This window comes from Quercus lobata, chromosome 8 (assembly GCF_001633185.2).
Source record: "Quercus lobata isolate SW786 chromosome 8, ValleyOak3.0 Primary Assembly, whole genome shotgun sequence".
Taxonomy (NCBI): Eukaryota; Viridiplantae; Streptophyta; class Magnoliopsida; order Fagales; family Fagaceae; genus Quercus; species Quercus lobata.
The window spans coordinates 23,187,827-23,200,836 of NC_044911.1; the positions used below are offsets into that span (position 1 = coordinate 23,187,827).

The following is a 13,010-nucleotide window of genomic DNA, read 5'->3' on the forward strand; positions in this document are numbered from 1 at the left end:
AAACTTCATCAAATATTTTTTTTATTGTTATATTTGTGAGCAAGGAACAAAGAACACCGACCCCAATTACCTCGATAGATTCCCTGTTTCATAATTGCTTAATCATCAAAGAAAAGCTCAGATTTGCCAATAAACTCAGCCAATCATATGAGAGAGAGGGCACCACATATGACACCAAAATTAATTGGTAGCAACTACAATAATCATTAGGATAGCTTAAAAAAAATAAAAAGAGGAGGTAGAGAGAACCTTTTTTTTTTTTTTTTTAAGACGAAGCAGGGGAGGTTGATTGGGTTGTGACTAAAAAGCTAACTTGCGATGGTAAGTATCAGCTTATTTGATTTTTTCCTGAAGTGAGCTAAATTAAATTTACAACTAAAAAGTAAGGTTATGAAGAACTGTACATTAACAAAATAAGCTAAAAGGTAAATAAAGAATCTCCTGACAAATGGAGAGGAACGAAATAATGTACAACTCCATCCATAAAGAATATTCCTCGTTCACAAATCAACCTCAATAAAGCGACATATTGCTACTAAATCAATGTTCTTAATCATATTACCAGAACAATTTTCAACACCAATCTTTCCTCAATAACAAACAAGAAGGGCTATAACAAATTTTTTGACATTCTCCGAATATAAAAACCAAATTGCATTACTATTAATGAAAATTTAGTAGCTTCAGAGTACAGGTAAATAAGTTAAAATATAAAGAGAAAACAACCAAGATTTATCTAATTGGCATCTTCAGAATCTTTTCATTTGCGTGCCTCTGTCTTTTTCTGCTCTCTGGCTGAAAATAGTACATAAAAAATAATCAATGAGCCATATTTGTTTTCTTTTGGGAGAAAAAAGACAACAAAAAGTAAACAAAAAGAAAAAAGAAAAAAAAAAAGGAGAAAAATCTTAGGGTGTCAGTGTTCCTGCTCCATAGTAATGCTTCCACCCTCAAGAGGGAAGACAATGGAGCAGAAGCATCATGAATTGTGGAGCAAGAGAGCTGCCCATGCGTTAAGGCAGACAGTTAGGGCTACAAGAATCATACCAGCCTTCTCTTCTTCTCGCTTCTTAGCAGCCTCTGCTCTTTGTTGCCGTATCAGGGCTAAGCGTTCTGCAAGAGCAATTTTAAGTGAGACAACAAAATACTTGAAGAAAAAGAACAGTTCTTCAAAGGTGAGCAATAAATTGATTAACTACAGACGGGAATAAACCATCAGCACTTAAGGATCATGAAGGGGGCAAATCATATGAACAGGTTAAGAGCAGGAAGCAGGGTTTGAAACCAATTTATGAAAAGATCTTGATAAGAGAAAACCAAAATGGGAAAGCAAAAAGGGGGAATAAATATGAGAATCTGTTAAATATCAACAAATGACGTTTTAATAGGGTTCATCTTTTGTTAAAATGAAACACATAAGACACCTGTGCCAGCTGCTTGACAATAATCACAACCACAACAAATAATAATAATAAAAAAAAGTTAAGCCACCATAGCAAAATGACTTGTGTCCATTTGGGAACAACTTATTTAGTTTTTTGTTAAAAACTTTTTGCTGAAAATATGCTAAAGTATACTTGTACTTTGAAATAGTGAGAAAAAAGTGAGATATTAAAAAACTGTACATAAAAGCTAAAAAGCAAGAAAGCTAGCTTATAAGCTTAGTCTCAAACACACACTTAGTGTAGTTTCATGCTTCACATTAGGTTTTGGTACTGTGTCCAAAACATAGCTCTCTGGCCAGCAGATCCATCCAAAACGTGTGAACATCTTGTTTTATAAAATTCCATCTCATTCTTCCTAACTTTATAATAGAAGAGAATAGTTTGCAAAATTGTCACATAGGGGAACATTCAGAAAAAAAAATTAAATATATATAGACTTCCCATCGAGTATGTTCACATATATACCAATTTATAGTATGTTCACATATAAAACAATTTCACAATTTCACCGCAATATTCTTCTCTTCAACTATGTTTAGATCAGGAAAATTTTTCAGAATCCAGCAACACACTTCCAAATAACCTTCAATTTTTTTTTTTTTTTGGGGGGGTGGGTGGGGGCGGGGGGAGATAAGTACACTCCCTAATAACCTTAATGATATAACACAAACCTCAAGGGTAATTCATTCTAATTTAGTATCTCAGATATCTTGTCAGTTATTATGTCATCCTATTATGTGACCCAAATACACATTTCACTCTCATCATCTGCAATCAGTTCTGAAAATAATTATCACAACACCAGTATTTATCATCAGATGTTTTCTAGTCCCTTAAAACATGGATAATGAACCTTGACTCCTTGACTCACCTTCAATTAATCACCTCTAGCAGGATACAAGACCATTGCCCTCAGCCCAGGCACAATTCATCCTAAATGTCTAGCAATTCTAATAGTTTGACAAAAGCACCTGATGGAATTCCTCCCATACAATTGATTATTTCTAGTACTGCTTCAAGCCATTACAACCTGCTTCTAACCAGCCATGGATGGTCCATAAAACTCCACGTAATAGATTCAGTAGAGGCTGATTTCTACATAATTAACATGATGGACATAAAGTAATTCATGAATACTAACTATAGTTCAATCTCAACAAAAGGCTAGGTACTTTTTGTTTAATTCAGATTTCTTTTTTATTTGTGCGATGTACAGGATATACTTTTTTTTTTGACGTGGAACCTCACCAAGGTAGGATCATTTGGACTCACCCATGGGGAGTAAACCAGAGTCCACAGATACACAATCCCACCCACTAGAGCCGTGTATCAGGTAATCCAGGGGTTCCCCAGTGTGGATTGTACCCGGATGTTTGAGTCTGCAACTCATCCTAAGCCACCAACCAGTATGCCATACCCTTACAAGATATGCTTAACCACCAAAAGAAACAATGTATAACAAAGGAAAGATAAAGAAAAGACCAAACATGTTTTTCCATGCAAGAATAAATCAACCCAAATTCACTTTATGCATATTGAAGAGAAGTCAGTTGGCATATTAGCACAAAAATACAAAAGCCCAAGAAGTTTCAATTTCAAATGAATTACCTAAATCTTTTTTTGCTTGCTCCGTTTTTCCTTGTTCCTGCAGCCTCATGTATCGCTCATGAGCTTTTTGTTTCTCTATCTCCTCTCTGTAAACAAATATATAGAAATTGAGTCAAGGAGGCTTGTTACCAGGGACAGACCCAAGTGGGGGCCTGGGCCCAAAAAAAAATTTTTTAGTAGTTTTATTTTCAGTAAAAAATAAAAAATTTAGACTTGGGCCCCCTCCAAAATCATGAATCATCAACCCAGCCCATGTAAATCTTTTAAAAAGAATGTAGAAAAACAACAGTGTTCTGTGTATTAAGAAATAATAGTGTTTTGTGTCTTCTATTTTTGTTGGTAGATGATTGCATCTTAATATATTAAGAAACAATGATTTTTTTGTATTTGTCTTGGTTGAAAGTTTCTTAATACTATATAGATGTGTATTTGAATTTTTTTGATTTTTTTTTCTTATCTCCGGCCCCCCCTAACTTGAAATCCTGGGTCCGTCAGTAGTTACTCACTGCCTAAAACACTTAGTTAAGAATACATAATTACTCTAATCAAACTAGTCACAAGCCCAAGTAGATCAACCTCAAAGGTAGATGTAAGAATCCTTACTACAAAAAGTGATGCCTTCAACATAAAAACTGAACAGAGACAAGTTATTAACATTTCCAAGAGAATTCAATATGTCCACCAACAAAATAAAATTTTAAACTCTAATCATTTGCCAAAAACAAAGACCAAGCGTGCAGTGCAACATTCATATATGTTTCAAAATTACCAACACAGTTATTATGATCACTACTCTACAAGATGAATCTGTTTCTAGACATGTTTTTCACAGTAGTCCCAAATCCAAATGATAACTAATACCCTTCACACGATTGTGCTTTCGAGATGCAAAATAGAGTATAAATTGAAGTGAAATAAAGAAAATGTAACAACCCAAGTATCAAGTCTCTGATCTCCAGAATCCAAAGCACCACATTAATTTTACATAATCACAAATTTCGTTTTTTAGGTGAAGTAATAAGTTGTAGAATCTGCAGGCCTACAGATGGCATTTGCAATCTTTCTTGTGTCCATAGATGGGACCCAAAGCACTTTTGGAAGCTTAATCATTCAATTTCTTACATACCAGATTTATCAATAATATTCAAACCAAAGCATAAACTCAACAAATGGCAAGAATAATAAGACAAACTGAAGCATAATCAATGTAGTGAGAAAAAACTTTCACAAATCAAACAGTGCTCGTATGCACTTAATGTAATGGGACTTATCAGCATTTAACACAACAACAAGTCAAGAACATGTACCGACCTTTCACGCCTAGAGAGTTCAGTCGTTTTCTCAATCTGCAACATGGATCACTCAATGCATTAAGCTACAAACAAGTTACTGAGGCAGTGCACAAGAAAAACACGACAAACTTACATCAGCATTTTTAGCCTTCAAATTCTTTGATTTTGCTAAATTGGGATTTTCAATCTCAATGAGACCCGAGGTGCCTTTTCGCTTCTGCCAAAAGTTGATAGCAGTTCAACATATATAAGTTGGAAGCCGCAAAGTAATGCAGATACAAAGAAATGAATTACAACAGATTAGGTGCATAAAAATATAAAACTAAAGTGGTAAAGAGTACACTGACCTCAGGTTCTTCATCTTGTTCTTCTTCTACTTCCTCTTCAGACTCTTCTTCTACCACCTCTTCAGCTTCTTCCTAACAATACCAACCAAAAAAAAAATCAGTTCTTCAACTATATTAGCAGGAGAAAAACAGAGAAAAAGAGGCAGATAGACAAAGAGAACCAAGAGTGTAAACAATTGCTCATGTCAACTTATATTAGTACAATTGGTTTTGAGATTTGTAGCAAAAGGAAGAAAGAACAAAACAACATAAAACTCAATTTATACATCAAGATCAAGAACAGACTAGTATAGCCTAGAGACAAATTTTCTTTCTTCAAAATGGCTACAAAGCATGAATTAATCCAAACTTTTTTTTGAGTGCTCAATAATATACAACTACAGCCAGAAAACATCATTACATCAACAAAGCAAGACACATACTACCAGATACTACCAGTCCATAATCTTGTGACATGCTAAAGCTAGCCTAGAGACAAATTTTCTTTCTTCAAAATGGCTACGAAGCATGAATTAACCCAAACTCTTTTTTGAGTGCTCAATAATATACAACTACAGCCAGAAATTCAACATCATTACATCAACAAAGCAAGACACGTACTACTAGATACTACTAGTCCATAATCTTGTGACATGCTAAAGACACGAGTCAAAGGAAAAATAATAATAACTACTTTAAGAAATTAGAATCTGTCAAATATACAATTATGTTCTTTGTGAGGGGGCTCATCAGTTGTGAAGCTTTGTTTTTAGATCATTTGGGGTTTCTTGGGTCTTATCAGAGAAAGTACTAGATCTCCTGATTGGGAAGAGGGACTAGTTGGGAAAGCATTTGTCTAGTATTTGGAATATGGCAGATATGGTGAATTTGGAGGGAGAGTAATAATTGCACTTTCGAGGATGTGGAGAACAACGGGGGATTAGTTTCTTGACTCATTTGTAGGCACTTTGTTTGATTGGTCTCGGGCTTGGGTACTCACATCAAGTGAATCCCTACCAATGTTTATAAATTCTCTTCTCTTTTGTACATAATTTTTTGGTTTCCTTTGTCTTTCTTTCTGCTGCTTCATGCCATTTTGCATGAAGTAGTCTTTCTTCAATAAAAAACAATTTCTTATAAAAAAAAAAAAAGTTCTTAAATTTAGATTTAGGAAAAAACAAATGATTCTTTTTTTTTTTTAAATCAGACATAGGAGAAAATAATTAGTCAACACTCTCTTAGCAGCTACATGGAATGATATCTGTCTAGACGGTAGAATAACTTATATTCATTGTCTCTCTCCTCCTAAAATATTCCTTGAAGGATGGATCAAAGGATCTACAAAGAATAGTTTTGGGGAAATAATTGCTTCAACACCTCTTTATCGTGTTGTGCATCATTAGGAGGCAGGAGGCTTCAGTGGCAAACCACATGCAGTGTCCTAGTGCCTAATGGTAAACTTCACTGGGACATCAGTTTTATTAGAGCTGTATGATCAGGAGTGTAGTCCTTAGTTTATTTTCTGAATGCTCTTTGCCCTATGAAAATCAGGAGTAGAGGAGAAAGACAAATTGTGTTCAAACGCATCTAATTGCAGAGTGTTTGAGGTTACATATAAAGTCTTAAACTTGGAAGAGCATTTGGGAACCCAAGGTTCTAACTAGAGTAGTGTTTTTTGTATGGACTGCAGCATTAGAAAGAATCCTAATGATGGATAATTTGAAGGAACAACACATAATTGTGGTAGACTGTTGTGAGTATAAGAAGAGTGGAGAGACAATGGATCATCTGCTACTTTGTGATGGGTTTTTGGCCAGCTGAAAGGATTGAGGGGATTCAACCCCCAACATGCCCCCAGACAAGGGGCTAGGCATGCCATTTGGCCTACAGGCCATTGGCGGTGTTGCTCATAAGCTGTGGACTACGGTTTTCTGTATATTTGGGATTCAATGTTTGTGCCTCAAAGAGTGATTGATCTGTTCGCTTCTTGGCAAGGAAGATTTGGTCGATTTCAGAATATAGGCATATGAAATGCAACCCCCCATTGTCTCATGCGGTGCATTTAGCATGAAAGAAGTACTCAAAGCTTTGAAGGGTGTGAGTGTGACTAATCAATTCTAGATCCGAAAATTGTTTTGTTGAGAGCATTATACTAGTGATGACGGCTACAGGAAAGTATTCCTTTTACAATTTATTTGAGCTGAAAGCTGATTGGTCTTTGTAATTTCCACTCATAATTGTGGTGTATCTCCTATATACTTCCCATGTACTTGGTCTGCACCCCTTTTGCACTTTTTCAATGAATTATTTACTTTTATAAAAAATAATAATAATAATAATAATAATAATAATTAAATTAAATAAAAAACCAACCTTGACAACGGAAGTCTAATCCTATATTCTTTCTTAGAGGAAATCCTAACGAACCATCACATCCAAGGATATAAGCTAAACAAACCATCAATGAGAAGACTATAACTGTCCATGTTATTTTTAAACCTCTAAGTCTCTAACAAGTATAATATTCCTTTTGCATAATTTCATTTATGAGTACTAGACAAGATTTTATCATATTTTAACTTTCATAAGATTACACCTGTTGCACAGCTATGAACTATACAATCGCATAGGAACTTATTTAAAAAGCAAAGAAGCAGTGACACTTATGACTCATCCTATATAATAATTCCAGACATGATTTGGTTTTAACACCTGAATTCATGTGTTTTCCTTCTATAGATCAAGAAACGCCCGATTTTGACAACCGTAGACTAAGACAGACTACATCCAATTGAATGAGAGAACCTTCAGTTCTTTAAACATGAAATGCAATTTTTCCTTCCAATTTCTGCATAAGGAGTATCCACTTATCCAAAACTCAAACATAACTGAGCCATGAACAAGCGAGAGAGAGGGGGAAGAAGGGGGGGGGGGGGTGCTAGTAGTTTTTCTTGCTGGGAATTTGGAAACATACTCAAGTCAAGATGAATGCGTTCAGTGCACCATAACTGTGATGTTTCATTGCATATACTTCTTGGAAGTCCATCAGATGGTTCAGTGTAAGTCCAGTATGACACAGAAAAAATTTACAACAATAAATAAATCACTCATGCATGACAATTACAAGAGTAAAGATACAATAAATACCTTCTTAAAAGTTCGTGGGCGAGAAGAGCTACCGGCAACTGCACCCATTACAAGTGTGCAAACACAAATCTCAAAGTTAGCTCATAGCATATGTGACAACAAGTGAAATGAACTTCATTGAATTCAAATGCAACATAATCAGAGTACCAACAATTCAAATTTTTTATTTAGGGAAAATTACACCAACCTCACTTGAGGTATAAGGAAATGACATTAACCCCCAAAGTTTTACAGATATAAAAGACTTCTCCCTTAGCTTTGTGGCAAATATAATAAATATAATTAAACTCCTATTTTGCTCTTGAGTTACCCAATTAAGCTTTCCTAATTTTTGGGTAAATCATATATAACTCAAGGGTAAAGTAAGGATTTCATCAATAAGCAAAGCACAGATTAGGAACATAATCACTTAACCAAGGGCAGCTTAGTCCACAAAAATAGGATAACTCGTGTGCAAAATAAGGATATCATTGTATTTGTTATGCTTATCATAAACATCAAGCAACAGACTGTCATTTCAGCAAAACTTTGGGGCTTACTATGGTTTCCTTCTACCTAAAGGCAGGTTAGTGTAATTTTCCCATTTGTTTTTTTTTTTTTCTTTATTTTTTTTTTTTATGAATAACTTCTGAAAATTTGTTGAAATGAATATTCTTCAGTTGAAGATAGATCAACCAACATCAAATGCAAAAATCGAACAATTCGTTTGGTTAAACAGCACACACTATATTATAGCATATCTCTTATAAAATTGTAATTAACATCCACACATTCTCCAAAATTGTTCTTGACGCGGCCATTTCTGAACACTGTCGTCCACTACAATTTTTTAATTCCTAACCCATAGTTTTTTTAGTATTTTTAACACAGTCCGCATATTGTAAATCGAATTTCAGGCTCGGGTTTGAACTGTGAACAGAAATTTCAATGATTCGACTCAACTTGCACCAATTACTTGAACAAATCTTTATCAAAACCAATGAGCTTCCAAATTGCACACCTAAAAATCACAAATCTGTATCCGAAATTTAATTTCACTGTTATTTTCGCAAATTTAATTATTAAAAAAAAAAAAAAAACAAAAAACAAAACATCAACAATAACAGTTCCATTAATCTTAATTCAGACATAGTACGCAAAGAAAATTGGGAATAGTTACGTCAAATTCGTTAGTTTAAAAAAAAAAATTGAGGATTTGATTTGATTCAGCAGGACTAAAACCCTACGTATATATATGAAAGAGAAAGAGAGAGAGAGAGAGAGTACGCATTTCTTCGGGGGTAGAGAAGTTGCGGTGACCGGTGGGCTTGCCCTTGAACTTTCCTCTTCCCATCTTTCAAAGTTGAAGCACAGAACGAAGAGAGAGAGAGAGAGAGAGTCTGTGTCTCTGCAGAAATTGGCTCTGCCTCTGGTTTTGAGCACTCGATTTTCTATTCTACTTAGACTCCTTGATATTTATTATTGCACCTGCCTGGCAGCTGTCTTTCGTTTTCTAGCTCCTATTCCACTTGCTATCGATTCGTGATACACTCCAAAAATATATAATGTATACTTAGGATTTTCGAACTTAGGGCATAATCATATCCTTTTATGTCCACCATCTAATCTTATCTCTCTCTTCTCGTGTACTATAAATTAGATTATGTAAATCACCCAAATTGTTTATAAACAACTCAAGTTGGACGTGATAATTTCATATTTGTTTGTCTATAAACAAACTAAACATGAGCTTTAGTTTTAGATTTAGATTTATATTTATATTTAATAAACGAACTAAGTTTAAGCAAAAAAAATAATTAAAAAAATGGTCATGAACATTAGCACTCGATACAAAACAAATTGAGCCCAATTTCGTTTATGAGCTTGGTAATAAGAATGATATTAGTTTGACAAATAAACTTATATCTTCCCAAGGCTTTAATTAATTAGAAGTTGAGACCCATTTGTCCAAACCAAAAAAGCTAGCTAATAAGCTTAATATGAGTTTGATAATGTGTTTGGGTTGAATATCAAGCTTAAAAGCTCAAGTTTGAGCTCAGTATTGTACTAAAACTCAAATCAAGCCAAGCCAAAAAACCAAGCTCAAGCTTTTAGATTTTATGATAAGCTCAAGCTTGAGCTTTAGTATTTGTAGGCTTAATTTAACTTAAGCCAAGTTTAAACATTTTACTTTAATTGTCAAGTTGAATCTGCACCTTCACTACTTGACAAAGTTCAGCTTGTTTACTGTCCTTCCCAATGTTTTGAATTTGAGTATCCTTAAAAATAAATAATTTAAATACTACTTGAGTTTTATTGGTCAATGGATTTACTCTTTTTTAAAAAAAATTATATCTTTAACCCACAAATAAAAAAATTTGTGAAAAATCATCTTTTTGGACGTTATATTTTATCATATTTTCAATTTGGTCTTTAAGTTTTTATGACTTCATTTTTAGTCTTTATATTTTCAAAATTACTATTATTTTGGTCCTACTCACTTTAGGACCAAAATGATAGAAAATTTTAAATATGAGAACCAAAACGAAACCATAAAAACTTGAGGACCAAATTAAAAGTATCCGAAAATATAATAGCTAAAAAGTAATTACGCACAAAATAAATAAATAAAAACAGCAAAAACCCAAAATGTCAAACGGCTCTCGTACACGCAAGCGTCGCTATTGCTATTTTGCGACTTTACTTGTAACTTTCAAGCTTTCAGCCTCAGGCTTCAATAATGAAAGTGGGATTGGGAATTTGGGATCGGGAATAATAGGGCATCATTTTTTTTTTTAAATGTTTTTCCATCGGTCAAGCAAGCAACATTTGTTTTATCCTTTCCTTCCCCTTTTTTATTTTTTATTATTTTGGAAGAACATAGATTACAAACAATTCTAAAAAATTATAAGGACATGTTTACTTGTGTTTTTAGGATTTAGAAAACAAAAACACCTCGTTTTGATATTCATAAAATTAGGTTTTTTTAATAAACATTCTCTTGAAACAATTTTCAAAATTGTTTGTTATAGAGTTTTTTAACGTTAGTTATCACTTGATAAGGGAAAAAATTGTAGTAATAGTATTCGCCCTTGAAATGGTATAAAGTAACACCCCAATTAAACCCATCGGGATCCATTGGAGGCAACGATGTTAAGGAAATCATGTAGCGCGCCTCAGAGTTGATGGGATGATCTTAGGAAAAGGGTATGGGTGGCTGACGACGAGAAAGCTAAAGGGATCAAGTAGAGCTGACGACCCTAACAAAGCTTAGCTTGATCTCCATGTTTGCATATATGAGGAAATACCTTGCGTTTCACGTTTAGTGCTGATCAAAAGAACTCCTACAAGGAAATGACTCCACAATATACGCTTTGCAAGGATTTCTATAAGAAAAAGACTTTTACAGTAAGGAAAAGATGTCAACCCTCTACTACTATAAAAGCCTCAATACCATCATTAACCAAGGTACGCATAATTTACCCGCTTTGGCACTCTAGAGTTGTGAGAAATTCTAACTTGACCTTCAGAGAGTATTTGGCCGGCACCACACGGTGCCCTCTGTGAAGTCTTCTCTTTTTGTATTGTGCAAGTGTTGTTTCGAGCCCGTAAGGACCGTGTAGCTTATTGTTGATTTTTCGGCATCATCAGTTGGCGCTGTTTGTGGGGAAGACACACATTTTAACCTATCGTTTCCCGGACAAAGAGTTGCATGGTACTTACTAGCTCGATGGCAATTACCAACAACGTTCAAGGAGACCAGCCACGACCCACTGCCCTAGAAAGGCAGGTCCAAACCCTCACGGTAGCAGTGGAACGTCTCACTAAACAGAATCAAGACCTTGAAGAATAGTTACGGCAAAAAAACGCCGCTATGGGTACCCAAGAGGAAGACCAAAAAGGTACCAGTGCTGAGAGGAGAGACCGAGAGGGGCCGGAAGGTAGTAATGCCCCAACCAGACCAGACCAGAGCGACAAAACATGAGCCGTCCTTTCACTGCAGACACGACTCCCCCCTACATTGTCGCAGAGATGCAGATGATGAAGGAACGGATGGACCTTATGATGAACGCCCTTAAAGGACAAGTGTCCAGCGACCTCGATGATCTGGTCCACCGAATTGACTCGCCTTTCACCGCATCCGTCAACTCCTTCCCCCTACCACAAAAGTTTCGCATACCCTAAATAGAAAGCTACAAAGGAGTCAAGGACCCTCTCGATCACCTAGAAACTTTCAAGACCTTGATCACCTTCAAGGAGTAGCAGACGAGATCATGTGTAGGGCCTTCCCTATGACGCTGAAGGGTCCTGCGAGAATTTGGTTCGGCCGACTGATGCCTAACTCCTTCAGTACTTTCAAGGAGCTAAGCGCCCAGTTCACTTTGCACTTTATTGGGGGGCATAGTTATAAGAAGTCTACTGCGTGCTTGATGAGTATCAAGCAGCGAAAGGACGAGACACTGAGATCCTACATAGCCTGCTTTAACAAGGAAGCACTCTCGATTGATGAAGCCAATGACAAGATACTTGTAGCAGCCTTCACAAATGGGTTGCAAAAGGGTAAGTTTTTGTTTTCTTTATACAAGAACGACCCAAAAACCATGTCAGATGTACTTTACAGGGCCACCAAGTACATGAATGTCGAAGATACGCTACTGGCTTGAGAGGAAAAGCCTAGGAAGAGAGAGAGGCAGGAAGACACGCGACAGGACAGAGGGTGAAAGATGGCAAGAACCGGAGATGGAAGGGATGACAGGCGCTCTAAACCCCCGATGAGGAGATACACAAGCTTCATCCCGCTAACCGCCCCAATCGACCAAGTCCAAATGTAAATCAAGGACGAGGGAGCCTTAACCTTCCCCGGAAAGCTAAAGGGAGATCCCAACAAACGGCCTAAAGACAGGTACTGTTGCTTCCACCGTGATCACGGTCATGACATGGCCGACTACTATGACTTAAAGTAGCAGATCGAAGCCCTTATCAGGTAAGAGAAGTTACAAAAGTTCGTCCGTAGGGAGAGAACAGATCCACCTCCTCAAGAGCAAGCCCCCCGACAGGACAACGAGCGTCCCAAACCACCTCTAGGAGACATAAGGATGATTGTGGGAGGCACGACTACTACCGGCTCGTCCAAGAAGGCTCGAAAGACTTACCTCAGAATGGTTCAGAATGTTCAGATGACGGGCGTTGTCCCGAAGATGCCATGGGTCAAT

General features: G+C 36.1%; 2 protein-coding genes across 2 annotated transcripts; one reads left to right on the top strand and one right to left on the bottom strand.

Annotated features, from left to right (window-relative positions):
- Nucleotides 1-456: 456 nt before the first annotated feature.
- LOC115955948 (28 kDa heat- and acid-stable phosphoprotein-like) lies at nucleotides 457-9,349 on the bottom strand. The gene is made up of 8 exons (XM_031074371.1): nucleotides 9,085-9,349; nucleotides 7,819-7,856; nucleotides 4,693-4,764; nucleotides 4,479-4,562; nucleotides 4,365-4,399; nucleotides 3,054-3,139; nucleotides 1,048-1,113; nucleotides 457-795 (listed from the first exon to the last, which is right to left on the bottom strand). The coding sequence occupies exons 1-8, from the start codon at nucleotides 9,149-9,151 to the stop codon at nucleotides 761-763; spliced, it is 483 nt and encodes a 160-aa protein (XP_030930231.1). The 5' UTR covers nucleotides 9,152-9,349; the 3' UTR covers nucleotides 457-760.
- A 2,740-nt stretch (nucleotides 9,350-12,089) lies between these two features.
- On the top strand, nucleotides 12,090-12,461 carry LOC115956624. The gene has a single exon (XM_031074944.1). It carries the CDS (start codon nucleotides 12,090-12,092, stop codon nucleotides 12,459-12,461), a length of 372 nt encoding a protein of 123 aa, XP_030930804.1.
- The last annotated feature ends 549 nt before the right edge of the window (nucleotides 12,462-13,010 follow it).

Excerpts from the sequence above, each read along its gene's own strand:
- LOC115955948 (XM_031074371.1), bottom strand. The coding sequence starts at position 9,151 with ATGGGAAGAGGAAAGTTCAAGGGCAAGCCCACCGGTCACCGCAACTTC. Across the intron at positions 7,857-9,084 it reads CTCTACCCCCGAAGAAATGC|TTGCCGGTAGCTCTTCTCGC; the intron begins GTACTCTCTCTC and ends TAATGGGTGCAG. Across the intron at positions 796-1,047 it reads GCGAGAAGAAGAGAAGGCTG|CCAGAGAGCAGAAAAAGACA; the intron begins GTATGATTCTTG and ends TACTATTTTCAG.
- LOC115956624 (XM_031074944.1), top strand. The coding sequence starts at position 12,090 with ATGACGCTGAAGGGTCCTGCGAGAATTTGGTTCGGCCGACTGATGCCT.